This window comes from Equus quagga, unplaced genomic scaffold (genome assembly GCF_021613505.1).
Source record: "Equus quagga isolate Etosha38 unplaced genomic scaffold, UCLA_HA_Equagga_1.0 HiC_scaffold_354_RagTag, whole genome shotgun sequence".
Taxonomy (NCBI): domain Eukaryota; kingdom Metazoa; phylum Chordata; class Mammalia; order Perissodactyla; family Equidae; genus Equus; species Equus quagga.
In genome coordinates, this window is record NW_025793624.1 from 16,689 (window position 1) to 28,053 (window position 11,365).

Genomic DNA, 11,365 nt, shown 5'->3' on the forward strand with positions numbered 1-11,365 from the left:
CATTGGGATCCTCTGGGACCTTCTGTCTGTCTCCTTGGTGACCCCCAAGCCCAGCACCCTGCTCACTGGGCTGCAGGGAGCCATAGGGTGGGGAGGCTGTATATCTGGACAAATATGTCACTGCTACCTAAGGTCACACCTGAGAGCATGTCTGGCCAGCTGCCCACCCCAGCCTGAGGCAACTACACAAGGACATGCTCTGACCAAGACCCCAGGTGCAGCCCAGGGGCTGGAGAGAATGTCCTTAGCAGAGCACATGGAATCCCCAGCAGGCTGGCCAGGTTGTGGCTCTGGCATCCTCCTGGGGGCCTGAGTTCAGCATGCTGGAGAATTTCCCCATGTCCCCGGGCCCGTAGTCAGGAGGGGAGGGACGGGGGCTGCAGGAGTCCAGCCCTCTCTTGGTCCCAGAGAGGGGCAGGGATTTGGGAGTGCCCATGCCAGGGAGACAAGGGGCTGCCTTCTTATGGGTCCCTGGTGACCAGGGCATGCTGGCAGCTTGCTGGTAGAGTGACATGGGCCAGGTTGGGGAGGCCTAGGGCTGGGGTTCAGGCTGGGCAGCATCCGGAATCATCTGGAACCTGGAGCCCCCGCAAAGGCTTTGGGGTCCCTGCTGCCTCTCAATCCCCAAAGCAGGGTCTATGGGAGGTGGGGTCAGAAGGGCTGGGGTGAGAGTTCATGGCCCTGAGGTCTGGTTATTGGAGTGGGGTCACGTGTACCTGGCTGTCCTGGGGCCCTGAGAAAGCTGATGTCAAGGCTGCAGAGAGTCAAGGAGTAAAGCTGCCAGAGCCAGCAGCTTCCTGTGTGGTCCTCACAGGCAGGAACGGGGTGGTGGAACTGTCTATGGTAGACGTGGCATTGCCTTCGAGAGACCAGTGAGGGTGGAAGGTGAGCCTAGGGACCCCAAGGATGGGGCCCCACAGCCACCAAGTAGGGTCCAAGTGCTAGTGCACCCAGCTGCACGCGTGTGTCCTGTCCCAAGCCTTCATCCCAAAGCCCTGAGGGGGTGACAGGAGAGAGGCAGCAGGAGCTGTGGGCCCTGAGCTTGGAAACAGCTGTTGCCTCAGTCTGCATGTGGCTGTGCGCCCCCAGGGGAGCCGTGTGGGCCTGTGCCTGAGAGATGCATGATGTGTGTACCTGGGCAGGTGGGCCTCTGCATCCCAGGGCCTCAGGCACATGCCCTGCTGTCTAGGAGCCCTGGGAAACTGAGGGGACCCAGGAACTCCACTGCCCTTTCTAGGTGGCCTTCTAGGAGTCCGGGTTCTGCTCTCTGGATCCGCTCCCAAGGGGACATGATGGATGCCTGGGAAGGAGCCTGGGCCCACCCTGTCAGGGACCCCCTGTATGCCTCATGTGTGTAGGAGTGTGAGCAGGTCCCCTCTGAACTGATCTGAGGGCAGGCCTGAGGGCAGGACCCCAGGACCCTGGCCTGGTCATGTCCCTGACTCAGGGCTGTCCCAGGGCTAGTGCCTCCCCCTTACAGAACCTCAGCATCTTTGCTGTGGATTAGGGACAATCGTCTGGTTCCTGGGGGCAGGTGAGGACTCAGTGCCACAAAGAACACCACAGTGGACACGATGGCAGGCCATGGGGGTGACTGAGCAGTTATTATTGTGGATCCCTGGGGCTGCAGGCCTCTTCCCTTCCCACCCTGCTCACCTGCCCAGGTAGCTGGAGTTGGTCATAAACTGGAAGGTGCTGGACAGAGTCCACCACACCAGCGCTGGCCATGGCCCACTCCCAAAGACTCGCAGTTCGGCACCTGGGCTAAGGTCTGGGGAGCTGAGGACTCCTTGGAATAGACAGGCCTGCAAACCCTAGCTGCCCTGGATAAAAGGAGCTGCTAGCCCCTCTGTCCCCGTGAGGAGGTGAGGGGGGCAGGCAGGCCCCCAGCGGTCCTCATGAACTGGTGGGCTGCTCTGTGTTGCCAGGGTCCTGGGCCGGTGCCTGGCTGAGGGGCTGCAGGGTCTGCACTGTCTCCTCCAGGCTTCCGCGTGTGGCAGTCAACCCTGGCTGCTCCTGCCGGTTCTCCTTGCTGTGCCAGATGCCATAGCCAAAATACACCACGAGTCCTGTAAGGGTGGCACAAGCCTGAGGGGCAGGTCCCAGCCCAGCTTCCCTGCTTGCCCTCCTCCTGCCGCTCACCCGGGGTCCCAGTCTGGCCCCCACTCACCAATCAGCAGCCAGATGCACAAGCACAGCCAGGTCAGGGAGCTCAGCTGCAGCATGAGGAAGACGTTGAGGAGGATGCTCAGGGCTGGAGTCAAGGGCACCATGGGAACCTGAGGGGGCAAGGGCAGGGCTGCTGGGCTACAGGGAAGGGCTGCTGGCCTTCTCAGGAATCCACAGAGCCTTTCTTTGCCTCTGGAGTTTCCAGAGACAAGTGCCCACTCACCATGCAGAAAGAGGGGGATGGGGTACTGGCCTCCCCAGGCCCGTGAGCCCTGGTGCATCCTGCCACAGCAGAGGACTACAGGGTGAAGGGAGCTGGCTGGGCTGAGAGTGAGGGGTGCTGGCTGGAGGAAGTACCTGAAAGGTGTCCTCTCGGTGCTGTTGCTGGTGGGCCCCCAGGACGAGGAGACTGAGCAGAAACACGACGGAACTGAGCAGGAGCAGCAGGGTGTGGCCCCAGGGTGGGAGGTGCAGGGCCGACTTCCCAAAGACCAGCACGCAGTCCAGAGTGATGGCCGAGGCCAACAGGACACTCAGTGCCCAAGCCACTGCAGCTCCAGGTCTGCACCCACCCAGGCATTCAAGGTAGGGTCTCAGGGCTGGTCGCAGCTGCCCGGGCTCAGGGGCTGAGGCCTGCTCTGTGCCCACAGGACTGCCTGGGTCCAGGGAATTGGCTGGAGGGGACTTGTGGAAGCGTAGCACAATAATGCCTGTGGCCTGGAAGGTGTAGGCTAGCAATACACTGATGGACAACAACTGGAACAGTCCCTGGAGGTCCAGCAGCAGCGCCAGGAAAGCCATGAGGACCCCAAATACCAAGATGCCCACTACAGGGACCTGCGTCTGGGGATGCACATGGGCAAACACCTGGAAGAAGAGCCCATCGGTGGCCATGACGTGTACGAGGCGTGGCAGGGAAAAGATGTCACTGAGCAGGATGGTGTTCATGGCTGTGGCAGAGGGTGGGAGACTGGTCAGCACAGTGAACAATCCCACCAGGGGCCTCTGCTGGGACTCAGGGCATGGGTGGCCTCTTGGGAATACGGGCATGAGTCTATCTGGGCTCTCAGAGTGAGCCTGAGTGTATGTAAGGTACTGGATTGTTCCCCCTCACCACCCAGGAATGGGACAGCCCAGTTCAGGTGACAGACCCACTGGGGAATCTGATGAGGGCTGAGTCCCTCCACCAGGAAAGGACCTGGCAGCACATGCCCAGAACTGACATTCTGTGTACGATTGGGAGGGGCGGTGAGTAGGTCCCTCTCAACGAGCCTGGGTGGAGAGTCTAATCATTAGCACCTTCCTGGGCCCAGGACGCAACTGGGAACACAGGCCCAGATGGAGATGTGTTCAGTGGAGGCTTAGGGCAGGGCCCCACCACACTGTCCCCTCCCTTCTTGCTCAGAAGGGCCCCTTACCAGAGATAGCGCCAGCTGTCACAATGAAGCCTGCCCAGCTGTAGCCCCGCTGGAAGAAGGCATCAGTGAGCGCCGAGCCAGGGTCCAGGCTGTGCCAGGGCACCATGAGGGTGAGCACAGTGGAGGCAAGGATGTAGGCACCAGCCACCAGGCCAAGGGAGATGGTGATGGCCATAGGCACAGCTCGCTTTGGGTTCTGGGCCTCCTCGCTGGAGGCAGCAATGTCTTCAAAGCCCATGAAGGCATAGCAGCAGGTGGCGGCACCGGCCATGACACCAGAGAAGCCGAAGGGTGCAAAGCCACCCTCATCAGCACTCCAGTTGTGCGGGCGGGCTAGGACAAACCCCAGGATGATGATGAAGAGGATGACGAGCAGGTTGATGAGAAGCAGCATGTGGTTGAGCCAGGAAGGGACACGAGCTCCACAGGATACAAATGCAGAGGCCAAAAGTACCATGCCAGCAGCCAAGAAGTCTGGGTACTGTGCCAGGAAGGGCACCTGCCAGATACCCACATGGGCCATGGTGAAGCTGTGGATTCTGTGGCTGAAGATGGCGTCCAAGTAGCTGCTCCAGGCACAGGTCACAGCAGCGCCACTAATTAGATACTGGAGGAGTATGTTCCAGCCAATGAGGAAGGCACACAGCTCTCCCATGGACACATAGGTGAATACGTAGGCAGAGCCCGCGTGGGGCATCCAGGCCCCAAACTCCGCATTGCATAGGGCTGCCAGCAGGGAGGCCACAGCAGCAATGCTGAAGGACACGAGCACCGCAGGGCCAGCCATCTCCTTGGCCACAGAGCCCGTAAGCACATAGAAGCCTGAGCCCACCATGCCACCCACACCCAGCAGGATCAGGTCCAGTGTGGTCAGGTGGCGCTGCAGTGGCGTCTCTTTGGTGGGCTCCTCCAGTGACTTCAGCCGGTTCAGCTTCTGGCAGAAGCGCACCAGGCTGGCGGTGCTGGGCAGTTCCCAGGCCATGGTGAGTGGCTGAGAGGAGCACCAAGACAGCTGCCGGCACCTACGAGGGCCATAGAGGAGTGACAGGCTGCCCAGCTGGGTACTGACCAGCCTTCATTTCTTGCTCTGACCCTGCTCTGGGGACTGAAGTCTCGAACCACTGGCTGCCCGGAGGGCTGGATGAGGCAGGGTCAGGGTCACAGGGAAGCATGGGGATTGCTTTTGCCTGCCTCTGGGGCAAGGGAGGGAGCCTGGTAGAGGGGGACCTGGGCGTGCTTGGGAGGGGCCCTGAGGGTGGGGAGGGGGCCGCCCCAGGGAGCCCGGCTAGGAAGCGCTCCAGTGGTCTGTGATTTCAGTGCGGGGTGGAAACCTGAGGCTTCCTGGGAGCTGGGTCAGGGCTCCAGGACCTGGAACAGGAGCAACTCTGGCTCAGTGGCGACGTGGCCTCAGACAGCAGCACTCGTGCCCAGACTTCCAGCCCTGCCAGTCAGTGTATCAGTGCCTGGTGGGAGTGGGGGACACCCTGGGCCCCGTGCCTGAGGCCGAGGCCATGCAGCCCACCTCCACACTGTGGCCAGAGCCACCTCCGCCATACGCCTGTCCCCAGTTACCCTGTCCCCAAGTACCATCACTTCGTCTCTGGCCTGAGTCTGTCCTGCAGGACTTCCTGCAGCTCACCTGCTGTCACCCTTGCTGCCACCACCACTCTGAGCTGGTCCCCACCCCTAGGTGCCAGATCCAGCACTGGGCCCACAAGCACTCAGCCGACACTACACATACCTCACACGGTCAAGGCCAGAGCTCCCCAGGTTCTAGGGAAGCCCTATTACTGTGCCCGGTTCACAGATAAGGACACCCAGGCCACCAGGTAACTGACTAGCCTAGGTCACTGGGGTGGTTTTAGGAGGCCTGTGGGGGTGAAGGTCCAAGTCAGGGAGTGGGGGGGGGGGTCTGGACCCCACCCGCTTTCCACTGCTGCAGGCACCCTCCTTGATCCCTCATCCCAACACAGGTACTCCACCAGCTGGGCACCATCCGGGCCCCTGCACACTGGGAGCTATGGGGCTGTGGGCGTCAGGCAAGACGCTGGTAAGACGAGGGTATGAACCTGGCTGAGAGGCCCTGGGCAGTGCCTGACCTCTGGGCACAACAGGATGGCAGTAAGCCACCCTCATCCGCTGACGAGGGAGTGCGCAGCTCTGGGGCCTGTTCTGTGAATCGGCAGGACTCACGCTGGCTGTTCTGAGCTCGTAGCTGCACACGATGTCCTGAAAGGAGGCAAGCAGACTCCTGGGGACAACCTCCAGCTTGGGGCGTCCCTAGGGCCCCTCAGACACCAATGACAGCCCTTTCTAGACAGGAGCACCTGTCAAGCCTGGGGGACCCTGGGGGACCCTAACGGCAGCTCCCCACTTGCGGATATCCGTGAGAAGTAGCATGGACTGAGCTTCTCCAGGCCAGTCCCCACATCACGGGTGACACACTACAGGTCTCACCACGTGACCATCACAAACCTCCCTCAGGCTGATTTATTCCTGGGGCTGAGGGGTCTTTGTCCTTCTCTTCCCACTTCTTTGAAAGTGGAAAGGTTGGTGTGACAGGCGTGTGAAGTTGTTTACAGCAAAATGACGACAATCAGTGCAAGCAAAGCACAACTAAAACAGATATCCTCTTCCCCGAGAACTCTCTCCATGTTTTCAGGTTTATACGTGGTTTGTGGAAGAGTTGTTTAGAGGCACCCACAGGCTGTCTGGCTCAGTGGGCTGGTGACAAGATGGTGTGATCCCAGACAAGATGGTGCCTCTTAGAACACTCTGCCTTAGCCCGCCCACTTGCCCCAGTCTGATATTTGGCTGACATCGTCTCGAGGAACTTCTCAGATGGGCTATCACTTTCTACAGGGATTTCAACTCCTGTACCTCGCTCTTATGTGGCCTAAACATAACCGAGTAGATTTTCTTTGCTCTAAAATGCCCTAACAAAAATCCAGAAAAATGCATTTCCAACCAACAGGCTTGGGCAATTTTATAGCAGGAGCTCCCCCAAGGTCTTGCTGATGACAACCTGAGAGCTGGTGTGCAGGCTTTTGGAGCACTGACTTTACCCAGAGAGGTGCTCTCACCACACACCCCTTCACAGTCACCAACATCCAATGGATGTTCATGGCTAAGAATGGTTGATGCAGTAAACTGTACACATCCAGGGATATGGCTAGGCCAAATGCTGGATCCCACTGAGCAAGGCAGTTGCACAGAGCAACACCATGAAGATGCAGTGAAGAGAAACACTAAAAAATACATGAAGAAGAAGAGAGAACACTGCCCACCTCATCCTACAAAGCCAGGATCACCCTGACACCAAACCCAACAAAGACATCACAAGGAAAGAAATCTACAGACCATATCTTTTGTGAATATAGAGGCAGAACTGCTCAGCTGAATACCAGCAAATCGAATCCAGCAACATATAAAAACGATGAAGCAGGATTTATCCCAGGAACGCAAGATTGATTTAGCATCTGAAAATCAATCAAGGTAGTATGCCATACTAATAGAAGAAGGACAAAACCACGTGATTATCTCAACAGACACAGAGAAAAACAGTCAGCAAAGCTGGAGTAGAAGGGACCACCCTTGAACTGATGAAGACCATCTAGGAAAACCCTCGGCTGCTGTGCTCAGTGGTGAGAGACTGAAAGCTTTCCCTCTGATCGGGAACAACCTCGGGATGTCCTCTCACCACTTGTGCTCAACATTTCACTGGAGGCTCTGGCCATGGCAATTAGGTGAGAACATGAAATAAAGGAATCCAGATTGGAAAGGAAGAAATACGACTATCTCTAGCACAAATGACATTATCTTATGGAGAGAAAATGCTAAGGAATCCAGACAGAAAATCTAATAAGCAAGTTCAGTGAAGGTGCAGGATACAAGATCAATATACAAAAATCAATTGTGTTTCTACACACTAGGAATGAACTATCCAGAAATGAAATTAAGGAAATGACTCTGCTTACATAGCATCAAAAAGAATAAATTTATGTATAAATATAGCTTAGAATAAATTTAACGAAAGAAATGCAAGACTTGTGCACTGAAAACTACTAAACATCATTGAAAAAAATTAAAGAAGACCTAAATGAGTGGAAAGACATCCCATGTTCAAGGACTGGAGAACTTAACATTGTCAAGATGGCAATCCTCCCCAAATTGGTCTGCAGATTCAGACCTGTGCAATCTCTAGCACAATCCCAATGGCCTATTTTGCAGAAATTATCAAACTGATCCTAAAATTCATATGGAAAAGCAAGGGACCTAGAAAAGCCAAAACAATTTGACAATTTCTTTGACAAAAAAAAACAGTTGAAGGGTGCCTTACACTCTCTGATTTCTAAACAGACTACAAAGCTACAGGAATCAAGACAGTGTGTTACTGACAAAAGGATAGACACATAGATCAGTGGAATGGAATTGAGTGTCCAAAAATATGGGCAATTAAATATTTAAAATTTGTAGCCATTTTACATTTATGGCCAATTGATTTTTTAAAAATAGACTTCATTTTTTAGGGCAGTTTTAGGTTCACAACAAAATTTAGCAGAATGTTGAGTTCCTATATACCCCCAGCCCCAACACATGCACAGCCTCCCCCACTCTCAACATCCCCCAGCAGATTGGTACATTTGTTGTATTTGATGAACCTACATTGACACGTCATTATCACCTGAAGTCCATAGTTTCCATTAGGGCTCACTCTTGGTGTTGTACATTCCATGGCTTTGACAAATGTATAATGATGGATGTACACTATTAGGGTAAGCCCTAAAAATCCTCTGTGCTTCACCCATTCATCCCTCTCCTCACTAACCCCTGGAAACCACTGATCTTTTTCCATCTCCATAGTTTTGCCTTTCCAGAATGTCATATAGTTGGAATCGAATCAGACAATTTGTCGCCTTTTCAGACTGACCTGTTTCACTAAGTAACATGCAGTTAGGTTGTCTGATGTCTTTTCAGGTCTTGTTAGCTCCTTTCTTTTTAACACTGAGTAACATTTCTTGTCTGCATGGACCACAGTTGATTTATCCATTCACATACTGAAGGACATCTTGGTTGCTTCCAAGTTTTGGCAATTATGAATGAAGCTGCTGTAAACATCCATGTGTGGGTTTTTGTGTAGACATAAGTTTTCAACTCATTTGGGTAAAGGAGTGTGGTTGCTGAATCATGTGGTAAAAGTATGTTTAGTTTTGTAAGAAACTGCCAAACTGTCTCCCAAATGACTGTGCCATGTTGTGCTCCCACCAGCAATGAAGGAGCGTTCCTGCTGCTCTGCACGCTCAGCATGTGGTGTTGTTGAATTGGATTTTTGCCCCTCTAACAGGTGTGGAGTCGTTTCTAATTGTTGTTTTAGTTTGCAGCGCCCTAATGACATAAGATGTGGAGCATCTTCGCATTGGCTTGTTTGCCAGCTGTGTATCTTCTTTGGTGAGGTATTTGCTGAGATCTTCTGCCCATTTTTACTTGGTTTGTTGGTTTTCCTATTGTTGATTTTTAAGAGTTCTTCGTATATTTTGGATAACAATTCTTTATCAGATACATCTTTTACAAATATTTTCTCCTAGTGTATGCTTTGTTTTCTCATTCTCTTGGTGACCAATTGATTTTTTCTTGTTTTTGGTGGGGAAAGATTCTCCCTGACCTAACAAGTGTTGCCAATCTTCCTCTTTTTGTTTTTCTCACCAAAGTCCCAGAGCATGGTTGTATATCCTAGCTGTAAGTCCTTCTAGTACTTCTATGTGGGCTGCCACCACAGCATGGCAACTGACAGAGAGGTGGTGTTGTTCTGTGATGGGGAACAAACCCAGCTTGCCAAAGCAGTGAGCACCAAACTTTAATGATGGCCAATTGGTTCTTGACAAGAGTGCCAAAACAACTCACTGGGGGAAACAATAATCTTTTCAACACACTGTGCTGCGACAACTGGATATCCACATGCAAACGAATGAAGTCAGACTCCCACCTCACACCACACACAAATTAACTCAAAATGGATCAGAGAACTAAATCTAAGAGCTGGACCTATACCAGCATACCTTGGAGATATTGCAAATTCATTTACAGACCACCACAATAAAATGAATATCACAATAAAGCAAGTTACACAAACTGTTTGGTTTCCCAGTGCATAGAAAAGGTATGTTTACGCTATACTGTAGTCTATTCAGTGTGCAAAGCATGCTGTCTAAAGAAAGAGTGTATGTGCATTAATTAAAAAATATTTTATTGCTAAAAAACACTAACCATCATGCGAACCTTCAATGGGTTGTAATCTTTTTGCTGGGGGAGGGTCTTCCCTTGATGTTGATGGCTGCCGGCTGATCAGGGTGGTGGTTGCTGAAGGCCGAGGTGGCTGTGACGATTTCCTAAAATAAGACAAGACTGAAGTTTGCCACATCAATTGGCTCTTCCTTTTATGAACAATTTCTCTGTAGCATGTGGTGATATCTGACAGCATTTTACCCGCAGTGGTACTTCTTTCAAACTTGGAGTCAATCCTCTCAAACTCTGCTGCTGCTTCATCAAGTAAACTTACATAATATTCTAAATCCTTTATTGTCATTTCAATAATCTTCATAGCATCGTCACCAGGAGTAAATTCCATCTCAAGAAACCACTTTCTTTTCCCATCCATAAGAAACAATTCCTCATCTGTTAAAGTTTTATCATGAGATTGCAGCAATTCAGCCCCATCTTCAGGCTCCACTTCTAATTCTAGTTCTCTTGCTGTTTCCACCACATCTGCAGTTACTTCCTCCACTGAAGTCTTGAACCCCTCAAAGTCTTCCATGAAGGTTGGCATCAATTTGTTCCCAACTCCTCTTAATGTTGATATTTTGACCTAGAATCACAAATGTTATTAATGGTATCTAGAATGGTGAATCCTTTCCAAGAGATTTTCAAATTACTTTGCCCAGATCCATCAGAGGAATCACTATCGATGGCAGCTGAACCCTTACAAAAAATGTATTTCTTAAATAATAAGACTTGAAAGTAAATTACTCCTAGATCCATAATCAAAATCACTGTCCAGATCCTGCAGAATCCATGTTGTGTTAGCAGGCATGAAAACGACATCAATCTCATTTTGAATCTCCTTCAGAGCTCTTGGCTGACCAGGTAGATTTTCAGTGAGCGGTACTATTTTGAAAGGAATCTTCTTTCTGAGCAGTAGGTCCCAACCGTGGGTCTAAAATATTCAGCAAACCATGATGTAAACAGACTTGCTATCATCCAGGCTTTTTCCATTTATAGAGCACAGGCAGAGTAGATTTAGCGTGATTCTTAAGGACTCTAGGATTTTCAGAATGGGAAATGAGCATTGGTTTCAACTTTAAGTCACCAGCTGCATTAGCCACTAACAAGAGAGTCAGCCTGTCCTTTGAAGCTTTGAAGCCAGGCATTGACTTCTCTCTAGCTACGGAAGTCCTAGATGGCATCTTCTTCTGATATAAGGCTGTTCCATAGACATTGAAAATCTGTTGTTTAGAGCAGCCACCTTCACTAGTGATCTTAGCTAGATCTTCTGGAGAACTTGCTGCAGCTTCTCCATCAGCACTTGCTGCTTCACCTTGTGCTTTTATGTCATGGAGATGGCTTCTCTCCTTAAACCTCATGAACCAACCTCTGCTGGCTTCACCCTTTTCTTCTGCAGCCCCTTCATCTCTTGCAGTCTTCAGTGAATTGAAGAGAGTTAGGGCCTTGCTCTGGATTAGGCTTTAGCTTCAGAGAATGTTGTGGTTGGTTTCATTTTCTAC

The 11,365-nt window shown here is 51.9% G+C and overlaps 1 protein-coding gene across 1 annotated transcript; it reads right to left on the reverse strand.

Moving 5' to 3' along the window:
- Positions 1-1,896: 1,896 nt before the first annotated feature.
- On the reverse strand, positions 1,897-4,569 carry LOC124232231 (cationic amino acid transporter 4-like). Its single transcript, XM_046649193.1, has 4 exons — positions 3,588-4,569; positions 2,527-3,119; positions 2,171-2,279; positions 1,897-2,069 (listed from the first exon to the last, which is right to left on the reverse strand). Exons 1-4 carry the CDS (start codon positions 4,567-4,569, stop codon positions 1,897-1,899), a joined length of 1,857 nt encoding a protein of 618 aa, XP_046505149.1.
- Positions 4,570-11,365: the final 6,796 nt, after the last annotated feature.